This window comes from Euleptes europaea, chromosome 7, assembly GCF_029931775.1.
Source record: "Euleptes europaea isolate rEulEur1 chromosome 7, rEulEur1.hap1, whole genome shotgun sequence".
Taxonomy (NCBI): domain Eukaryota; kingdom Metazoa; phylum Chordata; class Lepidosauria; order Squamata; family Sphaerodactylidae; genus Euleptes; species Euleptes europaea.
Genome location: NC_079318.1, coordinates 11,721,862 through 11,735,953, shown reverse-complemented (window position 1 = coordinate 11,735,953; position 14,092 = coordinate 11,721,862). Strand labels below are relative to the sequence as shown.

Below are 14,092 nucleotides of genomic sequence, written 5' to 3'. Positions count from 1 at the left end.
AAAACTTTATTTAACGTAACAGATAAACCTGGATGATAGTAAGACTTGATGGTGCAACTTCTTAGGCCTGACTCCTACATGCACACAGTTGCTTGGGTGGCTGCTTGAACTGGAGCCATGGGAGAGTACCATTTCATATGGCAAGTCATTTGTATGGCATGGGATTTGCCAGAACTGCACATAAATCTGCTGGAACACAAGTGGGGGGACACAATATGAATCAGACATATAAGGTTTTAGGAGGTTTGAAGGCAGCAGGGTGACATTATGGCAACACTGCCTGATGTGGGAACGTGGCAGATGCGCTGCTCCATATCCTGGGGATAGTAATGAGAAAGAAAAGGGGAAATGTCCTGGGTGAGGGGGAAGAAGACAATTTCATTATTTGTCTAAAAAGTTCAACAAGTGCACATTTTGAGATGCACTTCGCTTCCTCAAGGTAAAATTTATCTGCTTCACAGCAATGAAAACAACTTGTTTTCTCAGTTCGGTCCTGGTGCCTTAGACGGAGAAAATGAGTTGTTTTGCCAAGAGAACAACAATTTTCTGGTATATGAATATAATACACTGACTAGTGGAGGAGACAATTTATTTTTCCTGAGGAAGAACAAAATATTCATATATTATACTTTGATAGCAGTACAGCAGTAGTTCTCCTATATCCCCAGATTTTTTCCCCCTCTTTTGTCTTGCACTTCTACAGTGTGGCATCTTTGTTATACTACTAAAACCTATGGGTCAGGACCCTCCAGTGGGTCATGGGCTCCTAAAGAGCTGACATTTCTGTGGCTTTTTGAAAGGAACTGCTGCTAAGGCACGTGCATAGAGATCATGGGCAATATTCCCCCTGCCTCTCTGCCAAGAAGAGCATCAGGATGGTCAGGTGAAGTCACAGCAAAGGGTGAAGATACTTTTTTTTAGTGGCTCCACCTCTTCCTGTCATGTGACAGCCTTGAACTACAGCCTTGTAGTTCAGAGTCCTAGCTGCCACCTGCAGGTTAAAAAGTAGGGTTGCCAACCTCCAGGTGGTAGCAGGAGATCTCCTGCTATTACAACTGATCTCCAGCCGATAGAGATCAGTTCACCTGGAGAAAATGGCCACTTTGACAACTGCACTCTATGGCGTTGAAGTCCCTCCCCAAACCCCGTCCTCCTCAGGCTCCGCCCCAAAAACCTCCCGCTGGTAGCGAAGCGGGACCTGGCAACCCTATTAAAAAGGCATATTCTGAATCTAGAAAGGTCGAAAACCAGTGTCCTAGAATATAATACAAGCTAGTCATTGTGCCACACAGTATACTGCTCCTCACTTTGAGCCCTGTACAGAACTGGGTTTTCATTCTTTTTTCATTTATTTTAATTTAATTATGGTTCAGCTTTCCTTAGCTTTTAGAAAACTGTCAATTTTCATTTGCACTCTTATACAACATCTGAGTTCTGTCCTTATGACCTTTACAGCCTCTTAGAATTGATTTTACTACATTCACTAGTTTCCTTTAGATCCTAGTTTGAGAATGTAAAGGAACACTGGCTTTTCAAGAGAAGAAATCACCATAAATTATTACAGGGTTTTTTCTGGGTCATTATTTTCATTTTTAGCATTAAGCATACTTACTAATATGTCATTATGCCATAAATATGGCTGATGAACTTGAGAAGAAAAAAGATTATTTACCATAGGAAGCTTCGAACAGTCACTAAACAATACTAAGAAATGTAATAAGCTCCGTCTTAATGTTTGTGTTTCTCATCTCTAACTGAGCACTCTTTTGTTGGTACACATTATTGCTTTTATCATCTCTAATCCTGGTATGAACTATGAGATGGATGGTTCTTAAGGCCATATTAAACCAAACTCTCCAGCTAATTTCTCAGTCCCAAGGCATATAATTGGCACTAAACAAAACTGAGGTAATAGCAAAAATAGATAGCTCTTTGTTACTACTGTTAAGAAATTAACTATGAATATATTTTGACATGTAGTTAAGACTAAAGGAAAGTCTACACATTCATAATTCAGATGATGCAGCCCAGCTTTAAATGAACTAGCCTATGAAATGTTCATGCTCATGTGCTCCACCTTCTCATATGCAGCCACTTATGACAGACTTCTGGATGTATGGCAAAGCATACTTCATCGTTACTTGATTTAGGGTCCTGGCCTATAAGGAGGAGTGCAAACGAGATTTGGATGTAATGACAAACTGTGGTACTCCATTAATCTGGAAGTCTTTCATTGATTGGTCTTGCATAGAGGGAGAAAAACTAGCGCATGACACTGGGGATTCTGATGTTCATTCCCATAGCAACAAACCATGGTTTATCATTATGTCTCTACAGTGCCATAATGACAGTCATGTGTAAGTCAGCTGAAATCACATCCACATGACAGTGGCCCCTACTGTGGACATAAGTATTAGCATGGCATATCATGCAGATTGCCATGTCTTAGGAGTCATTTCTGCAGCTCTTCCAGTAGCCATCTGGAGGTTCTGGCTGTGATGTAGGCATTCTCTCTGTTATGTTGCTAACATGTGCTACATGTGCCTGTAGCACTGAGCAGCTTCCACACGCAGAAGTTATTTTACCCATCTACTGTATGTCTTTTTTGATCAGTAGACTGGTCCAAAGGTACATTAATAATGAGAAGCATGCCACTATCAGGATGATATCATCATCATCATCATCATCATCCTGCCCTCAGACTTTCTTTCATCTTATCGTCACAACAACCTTGTTAAGTAGGTTAGGCTGAAAAACAGTGACTGGACGAAGGCTATCCATAAATCCACTCTAACTCTTAAAACAAGAATAAAAGGGTGTTGTCGTTTTTTTTAAAAGCATGAGCTTTGAAGCATATTTTTTTAAAAAACAAACTTGTCTTTTATATAAACATGAATTTATACTACAAGTTGCGTAAGATGTTTTTCATAAGGTTTTGTCAAATGCATTGCACTTTCTGTGTTCCATTTTATTGACTACAGTGTCATTTTAAAATTCATGTTGAATGTTCCAATTAATTTCACATTCAGCTTGGATCAGAAAAGCCAGTTTCCTTGATTCATTGGAATTAGTTACTTCATTTGATTTTGTGTTTCCTTTGCTGCACTTTTAATTTGTTTTCATCAGTAGCTTGTCTTTATTTGCCTGGACTGAACATTCTTCTTTCTTTACCCCTGTTCATTGCAAACAGCCACGAGGCAAATGTAGTGTATCACAGCCTGGACCCTCTGTCAGCAGTCCACATAGCAGGTACCTTATTCTCCTGGTTTCTGCACTCTGTTCTAGAATTCCAAGAGGATGATGGAAACTGCCCAGCCAGGAGATGAGCCTGTCCACATTTAACCTGCCAGAAAGACAGACACTAAGCTGTTAGTAAAGACTTTCTCCTGTAACAATCAATTTATGCAATTGAAAATATTTGTACAAATAGAGGTACTGATAATTCTGTACTCTACAATGGTTGCTTCCAAATTTACATTTAAATTAATTAAAGGCATATGATCACATGGTACATTCATGGTATTTCCATTAAGATCCTGTTCTCAGCTGCTCTTTGATCTGTGGCAAAGGCTTTTATCATCCTCTTTGTTTCTAGATATTAAATTATGGCACCAATACAGTCCATCAGAATTCTCAAAACCCACAGATCTGGATCAGACCACTAACATCTTTGGTTCCCTTTAAAGTTTAACTTTGTAATGCTTTATTCAGTTTGTAGGTTTTCAGATTTCATGATTCCAGGGACAGCCCAAAACTGGAAACATTGCAGCTGAGGATTTAGCAACAATATACCTTTTATCTACTGAGAGCTCCATCACAGTTACTGCATACTAACCACAGCCCTAACTCAGTCAGGTGCTCACATACACAGGTCACTAGGAGAACAGCACACCCCACTCAAAAGCAGACTATGGCTTTCAACTTTCACCTTGTGTCCAGCAACCTGTCTGCCCTGCAGCTAACAGTGTTTCTGTAGTCTGTGGTCAGTGTGATTTGGTATGTGTGATTTTGTATGTCTCCTTTCACTCTTTTACCAATCAGTTCACTCATGTCTACTTGACAACTTCCTTCCAGGCTCTATACAGAAGTAACAGAGAGTCCCAGAATATAGACACGCATTCATATTCTAGATCGTGTTAGAGGGTCAACAACTGATTTTTATAGCAGAAATCTAAGATATAGAAAGAGCAGCAGACAAACTATGAACAGTGCAGCTTTCAAACTGTCAATATACTCTTTGCCAAAGATTCACTAGTGCCAGTGCAATCCAATAAAAGTTAGGAAGGTTTTGGTCTCTTGGAAATCAGAGCTAAAATGTGCAGTTAACTGCAGAAGGTCGATTTCTTTCATGAGACTTAGGCATGCCTGCCATTTGCCAGATTGCGCTTTATTTTATTTCAGTCCTTCTGAGCCCAATATAATACATTTTAAAGGTGGAAACTTGACAGATACATTTTATGTAGTAAATGAAGCATTCAAACAAATGTACAATAAATCACACATTCTGCACTTGATGTCCATTCCTTCAGATTTTTGTCATGTGAAGTGAAAGGGGGTAGAGGGGAAACAAGTTCAGTTATCTACCTCATTGCCGTGAGCTATTTAGAGTGCCTTAAAATTTCACACCCATGCACAGCTTGTGTCTTTAGAATTGTACCACTTTGTTGTCAAGTAACAAGTGATGGGGATAGGAAATGTATTCAGCGCTTTTCCCCTTTCCTGCAAAAAAGTTCAATCTACTTGGAAATGTCAAAATCAGTTTGTTGAAAGGCAAAAAACAAGGTAGCAGATGAATGTACTTGGGGAAACTGCTTGGCTGTTTTTGCATTGTGGAGCGCAGAATGTGGCATCTAATGCAAAATTAATTTCAGTTATATATAAAAAAGCCAATTTGTAGCCCACATAACCAAAGAATAAAAACAGAAAAAAATGTGTTGGTAGCTTTAATTAAAATTCACGCAAATAGGTGTCCGCGCTTTTATGCTATTCTTTTTTCCCACCCTCGCCAGCACTTTTCATGAATTCCCAACCCCTATTGCCATTTCTTTCACACAAAAAAGTGATTATAAGTCCAGAAAGACACTCTCTGAAAATCAATTTGGCATTTACACCAATGGAACACATTTATGCATTTTCTATGGGTTCTTAATTCACCCAATAATTTGGTGGAGCATAAAGTACTACTGGGAAGTATTAAGAAGTGGAAAATAGTAGGAAGATTTTTCAGTTGCCACTTGTTTTGTGAAAGGGCAAGTGATAAGAAATACTTGTGCCATTGATTGGTATTAGGCTGGGCTAATACCCTTCTGAATTGCCTAGGGAATGAAGTGGGCATGGGAAAGATTGAGATATCTTCAGATTGAAGCATGAAGGCTTTCTGAGTCCACCATCTCTCCTCTTCCTTCCCTGTTTGCAAATGCACATGCTCGCTTGGAAGATTTTTTTTTTATTGAAAATGTTCTGGTGAGCTGCCATGCACTTTAGTAGGACTTTGCAGCTTTAGGGCCTGCCCATGTTTTAACTATGGCATCTATGTGGCATCTCTCTGATCCACTTTCTCCAATACTGTTTATTAACACATCTCTTAGTTGTATAACACATCAATTTGTCATTCAGACAAGCATGGAAAACAAATGAGTTCTTACTGAATAGGGAAGTTAATCAAACACGCAAGCCAGACAGGCTGTAGCTGATATTTAATGTGGTTTTAACTGATAAAAGGAGTACAAGCTGTCATGGTGTTCTTTACTACTCTGACATGCCTGTGATCATAGTACTTTGTGTTTGATCTCGCACTGGATCAGCTAACCTTGGTAAACTGGGCATATAACAGGGAACCAAGCTGTTCAAGCGGCAAAATTCTGCTCTGGCAAGTTAAAAGAACAGTAGGGCCTTTTTTTTTTTAATGAACTCAAGAAAAAAGCATCCCGTTCATCTATAAAGAAGATGCATCTTTGGAAAGATACTCTCTCCAAGCAAGGTTCAGGTACTCTGAAACCACACACAGCCTTCTGTCCAGCCCTTGCTATAGACCCTGGATTTCTCTCATAGGTCTGTTGTTAGCAGCCCAAAGGAACAATATGGACCGGCTGGTCCCCTGCTAAGGCAGCAAGTAATGTTGCTTTTTGTATGCTTTTATATACTGTTACCAACCTTAAGCTGTTTGGACAGGGTTAAATCGAAACAAAACAAAGTATTTCTTTGCATAGAGGGATGCACTATGCCCTCTGTCATGAGTAAACAGCACTGAAAATGTATTAATGAACTGATAGATAGAGCCATGCATGGCACAATACTTTTACTGGACATAACCAGCCATTGGAGAACCCTTCTTGTACAGTGTTACAATATAAATCTAGATTGAGTCTAGATTTATATTTATATTTTAAGTGATAACAGTATCAGAGTAATTGTGGTTTTGCTGAGATGAGTTTACGCTATAAACTCCCTTAAAGAGGTCTAATTTTAGTCTAGGCTCCAGTGATCCAATCGGTTGACTCCAAAACTATTAATCAAGTACCATGTTCTTTTATGTCACTTTTCATTTCATATGGTAACCCAGGTATGAAGGACTATGTTGTCTTCCACAGATTAAAAAGATGCAGTGGATATGTGGTCAGAACAAGGAGTTTGTAATTAGGTAACTGCGTTGTACAACCAAATGCTAGTTGTGGCTTTAAAGTCTTTGTGGCAAACAAAGTCTGCCTAGTAAATGTCGGGATGTGACATCACCCCATGGGTCAGGAATGACCCGGTGCTTGCACAGGGGAGCTTTACCTTTTTTTAATGGGGTGGTTTGCCAGTACCTTCCCCAGTCATCTTCCCTTTACCCCCAGCAAGCTGGGTACTCAGTTTACCGACCTTGGAGGGATAGAAGGCTGAGTCAACCTTGAGATGGCTACCTGAAACCAGCTTCCGTCCGGATCGAACTCAGGTCATGAGCAGAGCTGGGACTGCAGTACTGCAGCTTACCACTCTGTGCTACAGGGCTTGGTCCCTATTGAAACAACTAGCTGCATTTAAAGTCAGATCAGACTATCAAATCTATTGGTAAAGTATTCCCTCCATATTCTTGTATCTCTCTCAAAGATTTGTAGGCTTGATGCTTATTTCCATTTCAACAGCATGTCCTCTGTTGTGGAAGTGCTGTACCATTATGGAGAGCCATTATAAAGCACTAGGTGCTTTATACTGAGCGTGTCGCAATAAGCAAAATGTGCTTAGCTGCAGAGGAACGCATTCCTCAGTGGAGCACTGCCTTTGCAACTGTTTGTCGCTTAGCTCAAAATCCTCAGGCTTCATCGTTATTGCTGTTTGACCTAATCAAGAATGATCACCTCCACCCTCGTACCCTTGGATCCCATTAACAAGCATTCAGTAATGACACTGAGGTGCATACATGCTTCTGACCTAATACAAAAAATTATATAACCTATACATTAGAATCAGAGCTTCTAAAATTTGTTTCCTAAAAACAGGAAATATATGAGCATCATTAGAATGCTTCTCTTCCATCATTAAAAACCATACTTGTGCAACTTCACTCTATCCCAGTTATATCTAGACCACTTTGAACACATGAACACATGAAGCTGCCTTCTACTGAATCAGACCCTTGGTCCATCAAAGTCAGTATTGTCTACTCAGACCAGCAACGGCTCTCCAGGATCTCAGGCAGAGGTCTTTCATGTCACCTACTTGCCTAGTCCCTGGAGATGCCAGGGATTGAACCTGGGACCTTCTGCATGCCAAGCAGATGTTCTACCACTGAGCCACTGCCCCTTTCCTCACAACTGTATTGTTTACTGCTGATAATATCAGTTTCTGTAGATAATGATGTAGTATGTGCATGGCCATAATGGACTTGTATGAAATAACACCCAGGGACACAAGGTGGATTTCCTTACATAATTTTACAGTGGGGTTGCCTTTTAACTGAAATGCATATTGTTTTATATATTTGTCCTACATTTTATCCTTTGTTCCTTTCAGTAGTCTGCTAGTAGTTTCCTATAATCTGGCATCATCTAATTTATGCAATAGGGAGGTTCCAGCTAGGTGAAATGTTTAATTTCCTCTAGGAAATGTTGAGCTCTGTAATCGATGGTTAGTGTTAATTAGCTGTAGACAATTTGCCAAGGTCTTTGCAGCTCTAACATTAAATAAATAATAATGTTTACTGTTTGCAACTTCCTACAAAACTAGGTGCTAGCCAAAAGAGACCTGCCCAAATAAACCTATAGTCCCATACAGACAACAAAATAGTACAACCATACCTTGGAGATATTGCGGGTTCCGTTCCAGGCCACCACAATAAAGCAAGTCACATGAAATGTTTGGTTTCCCAATCCATGTAAAAGTTATGTTTACACTATACTGTAGTCTATTAAATGCACTATGCAAAATGCACTATGCATAAATGCATTATGACTAAAAAACAATGTACTGTAATAATAATGAAAAAGTTTGAAATACTGAGAGAATTACCAAACTGTGACACAGAGACACGAAGTGAGCACATGCTGTTGGGGAAATGGTGCGATAGACTTGCTCAAAAATGCAATATCTTCAAGGTGCAATAAAGCTAAGTGCAATAAAACTAGGTGTGCCTGTAATATTATAATTTAAAACTGGAGAAAAAGAATACCACAACAGTTTAGTCATAGGATAGTTTAAACAGATGAGTACTGAAACTTTCTTGACACAAGAGAAAATTATCAAATAAGTATTAATTGGCCATGTACCCCCCAAAAAAGCAATTAGAGAAAAACAGGAAGATGTGAGACAGAAGAAAAATACAAGATTAAATGAGCAACATAGAACTAGCAGACCACAAAGGCTAAGAATGTGAATGTACAGAAGATGAAACTGACAAAGAAACTGACAAATTGATGCACTGAAAAGTAAATAACTTGATTTAAAATCCAATGCAAAACAGAAAAGGCAATCAGTGCAATCAGAAGCAGAGAAATATATTTGCATGCAAAAAATATAAGGAGGACAGAATACAAGATGGAAACAGGAGGTTTAAAATGGGAATAATAGGGAAGTCCAACTAAAAGAGCATTCAAGAGAAAAATGTCAGCACATCCCAAAAGAAATAATTAGTTGTAACGGGTAGCAGCAGGATTTAACCATTGATGCAATATGAAAAGAAAAGGAATTGGGGGAGGGGGCAGAGTTGGCTCTGTAATGAGACTACCTGAGGTGGTGACATCAGGCAGAATATTTCGGGGATGGCAACCTACTGTTCTGCTTTTTGCCAGATTCCTGTCATTAATGTCTTGCCTGCCTGATGGCCACCTGCTGCCTGATGGCCACCCAACCCTGTCCAGGAAGCAGAGGAGAGAATTGTCCTTATCTCCTTACTTCCTCAAGCCTCGTTAGAAACAGTGTATCATGCCGTCCATGCCAGTTCTGAACTCCCACAACACTCCTTCAATGGCAAAGTGTGTTGTGCCTCCACTAAAGGGAAATACCCAAAACAGCATCAAGATCTCCAGTTTCATCGGGAAGCTGGTAAAATGATAACTGCAGTAACATAAAAAGACATAAGAACTGGAGGAAGGATTTTTTTAAAATCAGACTTTGAGAGATTTAATGTAAAGGTGTTAACAGGCAACTATGAAAAAATAACATGAAGGATTAGTAATTAGAGGGATGGGAAACAAAAACCAAGAGGAACATCTGAATATTTCTGGCAATGCTCTTAATAGCAAACCTGATAGTCCTGTATGTATAGGGTTGCCAGGCTGCTTGGATTGGCAGGCAATTGCCCACCAATCCATCAGCTGGCTCAGGAGCAGGGATCATGCACATGTGTGGCCGCACCAACACAATTACATCACTTCCAGTTTACACCCAGAAGCGCCACATCGCAACAGGCCGCTTTACCACTCAAACCCCACCCCAGCTCCGCCCCAAAAACCTCCCACTGGAGAAGGGGGGGACTTGGCAACTCTGTGTGAGAAATGAATTAAAAATACTCTTTCCCATGCTTTACCACTCAGGTTCAGGGTTAGCTTAGCAGGTTCCTGCTCAGCAATCACTCCTACAGAGCAATTGTGCTGCAAATAATTCCCAAAGACATAATAAAACAACTTAAAGGACTAAGAACAAAGTAAAGGACTTAATACAGAAACTTGAGGGTTTCCTATATGCTGAGGAAAAGAGAAGACTGAACAGAAATGCTACAAGAGAAATTATAGAAAGATAAGAATAAAGATACACCAGTATAATATGTAGAAGAAAGAAGAAGACACTGATTAAATAATATCAAAATCTAGAGATGAATTAAGACAAGGAGCAGAGTACTAGCACTGCTATGCTTGGACAGGAAAAGAAAATTACTTAAAACAATGTAGTCTGTTGAATGATAGCAATGGAAATGAGACTGATAAAGATAAAAAAGATAAATAGCTTTTTAAAAAGCCAAATAAAAACAAGACTTTTGTGCAGTTGAGAAACAAGACAGTAATGAGCCAAAACTGAGCAATTAAGAAGATTTTTTAATCTTGTAAAAAAAATCATTAGAGACTAAAGCAACTATAAAGCCAAAAAGAAAAGCACAAGTAACTAAGTAAATGTTTAAAATGCAAAATAGCTAAAGTAAAAACAGTAACAATCTGTACAAGGAATCCTCCTTGTTAGAGAAGATTTAAAAATAGTAGGAGAAATTAAAGGAGGCAATTAAAAAAAATAGGATCAATGGCATGTAAATTCCCAACGGCTTTAATTGTAGACAAAGAATCAAATTGATGCCTACAAGATGGAAACAGAGAATTAACAAAATCAAGAAGGTGAACTAGCAAAAGTTATCTCTGTCTATCAGGAATAGAAGTTGAAGAAGAGTTAAAAAGAGTCTGGGGGGGGGGGTTAAAAAGAATCAGAAGCCTCGCCAAGCATCACCTTGCCCATCCCTGTTGTACTGCATCAATGGCCAGCAATTTTGTGGGAAAGGAAGAAAGAGCAGGGCTCTTTCCATTAGGCTGCCTGGCCAATGGCCAGCTGGGCTCTTCCTTGTTCATACTATGCCAGTGGCTTGCCACTCTGAAGCAGAGGGAAGCTGACAGCTTTGTCCTGTTGTTACCCAGTTGTGTTAGTGAACTTGAATTTCTTTTGAAATACAAAGGTAGGGTATTAATAAAAAAGTGAACACCAGTGTCATCTGACTAATCATTATGGATATTAAAACCACAGACTAAGTATGTTTACTTAGAAATAAGTGCCACTGAATTCAATGGGCCTAATACTGTGGCTACCTTAAAATAAGCTGAATAATCGGGGGAGGGGGGAGTCCAATTTCAAAATCAGTCAGAAAATCTTGCCCCATCCCTGCCAGTAGTTTAAATAAGGGAAGTATAACCACAGAAAGGCAAGAGACACTTGAATAAGTCAGTCAGATAGTAGAATCCGTCAAAGCAAACAAGAAAAATCTTGGAGAATGATATCCTTGTCAATCACCTAATGACTATTTATAAAACACCTGCTACCCAGTCCTTTTAACTGAAGATTACAGGGATTGAATCTGCAACTTTCTGCATTCAAAGCAGATGCTCTGTCATGAATTCTCAGCATCCTTCCTACAAGAAGCTCAGATGGCATACTCCTCACAACAATTGAATAAGGTAGGCAAGGCTGAGACATTATGACAGGCTTAAAGTCACCCAGTAAGGGTTATGACTATGGTTTGAACCTGGTATATAAAAATATGGCACAGTGGTTGATATGTTGGAGCAGGATCCAGGAGATCCAGGATCTCCATCCTGTCATGGAAGCTTGCTGAGTAGCTTTGGCCAGTCACTCTCAGCCCAATCTACCTCACAGGGTTATTGTTGTGAGGATAAAATGAAGGAGGGGTGTATGATGTTGTAAGCCACTCTGGGTCCCCAGTGGGGAGGAAAGAGGTATATGAATCTCTAAAGCAATAATACAAATACAGGACAGCTCGAGAACTACTTTCCATGAACCTGGTGTATATTGTAGGAGTTTAAGAGCAAGAGAATACAGAGTAATTCTGGAACAAAATATTTTAGAAGATTGCACTATTGTGCCATTTTCATTATGATTTCATCCCCAGACCACACTTGACCTCCACTGATTGGAGGTGACATCTGCACAAAATGTCTGTGCGATCCACAACCTCCATTTTCATGGGTACAAATAACATGTTCATAACTTATGCACTTTTGGCTGTATGCCCATAGACCTTCTTGTGCAAATATCACCTCTCATATGTGAAGGTTGGGCACAGCAGAGGGTAGGACTGGCAGGCGTGATCCCTTCGTCTTCATATGTGTACCTATACAGAATGCCCATCTCCAGAAGCCCAAGGAGTAAGTCATGTGAAGTCATGTCCACACAACTTCTATCACTGACATGACTAAGGTGGCAATTAAGCAGCACTGGCTGTTCCCTTTGTCTCTCTCTCAGCCCATTAACTCCTCATGCTGGTATTGTCAGACAGTGGAAGGCTGGGTCTAATTGAACTTTAATATAGAATGCTCTGATGCTGTTAAATGTGCCATATCGTTTCAATGCATTCATACTAAAAGTCTCACTTAATACCAGACTAAGCAGCTTTCTGGCCTACTTCCAGTGATGTGCCTGTAAATAATCGGCAACCTTTTGTTTTTGATCTTGAATCTCCTGCCAGCCCTATCATTTCAAGTAGTTAATCATTTATTAGCTTTGAACATTCAAGTCCCCATTAGTCAACTAAGCATAGCAAAAAGAACTTCCTGGGTTTCTTGAGATTTTTTGAGAAATGTGAAGATACATGTCCATAAATCATCCAATAGCAAGAGACTGGCATCCCAACCACCACCAGAAGATTAACAATCAAAGACACTGTTACTTCAGTTAATCACAAAGCACAAGGTTGGATAATATTTCCTGACTACAAAATCAAAAGTCTTTGTCAGGACAAGCCAGTCTGAAGTTCTTTGTTACTTTTTGCTGAATCTTTGTTTTGTGGTTGTAAATTATCCCACAGGAGTGTACCTATAGTTCAATAATGGATTTTAATTGCCGATTCAGTGCAAAAGGAAACTATGCCATCTGTACTATAGTGTATGGCTGTTTAAAATTCTGCTAATTAGTAGTGGCATATTATGCTCACTACGTGACACAGAAATAACTGGGCTACTTCCCTAACAGTAAACATAAATATTGAAATTGTTGAAAAGTGGAATTAGGGCTACCCTTGCATCCTGCTCTTAAAACGATCTCCCTGAAAGCAAGTAATATTATTTGTTATTGTTTGTATTCTTAGATACTGATATAATAAGATACTTTAAATCAACATGGCATATTATGGAGGTATTTGGTACTTTTAGAGTTTTGGAGGCAGCATATTATTTTAAATAATTCAGCATCCAAATTGTTACACTACCCAGAAAATGTCCTCTTTGACTTGAAATATATTTTGAATCTTTAAAACATCGGCATTGCATTTATATTTAAACCGGTATTCCGTTCAGCGTATCCATTTGCATCCTTTATAATAAAACATCAGCTTATTTCTGTATTGACTTATCTCCTCAGGTCCACAAGAGGTGGCTCAGATTCCTCCCTTTCTGAGGGCCGGCCGGCCTGGCGGCAGCACCGGTGCTTCCTTCTCAGAGTCCTCAGAGCAGCTCTCCCACTCCAGCTCCTCTTGCTGTTCCTGATTGGCCTCGCCTGCCTTGTGCCAATGACTGAGGAAGACTACAGCTGTGCCATGGCCAATAACTTTGCGCGCTCCTTTCACCCTATGCTAAGATATACTAATGGCCCACCACCTTTATGAAGCAGCCGGAAACTAGGTGACAGAAGTGGACCTTTCAAACACAGATACATCCCATGTAGTTGGCTGGGACCTCTACTTGACCAGGCACAAAAGTAAAAATGGATCCGCACCAAATTGCATCAAGCACCAGGTTGCGTCTTTGCAACTGAAAAGTTTATGAAATAAGTGATGGCATCTCTCCCCACCCCAGCCAGCACTGTGGATTAATCAGCCATTTTGGGTCAGTGCCTGATACTATGCACAGCTAAGGACTTAAGACTGAAGGAGGACTTCATTCATTACCCAGTCTTTCATTATCTATAT

The 14,092-nt window shown here is 39.7% G+C and overlaps 1 protein-coding gene across 2 annotated transcripts in view; it reads left to right on the top strand.

The window, feature by feature from the left end:
• The window catches only part of SYNE1 (spectrin repeat containing nuclear envelope protein 1), a 437,649-nt gene extending 423,854 nt beyond the window's left edge, over positions 1-13,795 (top strand). For both annotated transcript variants that reach the window (XM_056853653.1, XM_056853652.1), the window contains 2 exons: positions 3,191-3,249; positions 13,546-13,795. In XM_056853653.1, coding sequence (XP_056709631.1) covers positions 3,191-3,249; positions 13,546-13,789 — 303 coding nt within the window. In that variant the 3' untranslated portion in view covers positions 13,790-13,795. The remainder of the gene's footprint in view (positions 1-3,190; positions 3,250-13,545) is intronic.
• The last annotated feature ends 297 nt before the right edge of the window (positions 13,796-14,092 follow it).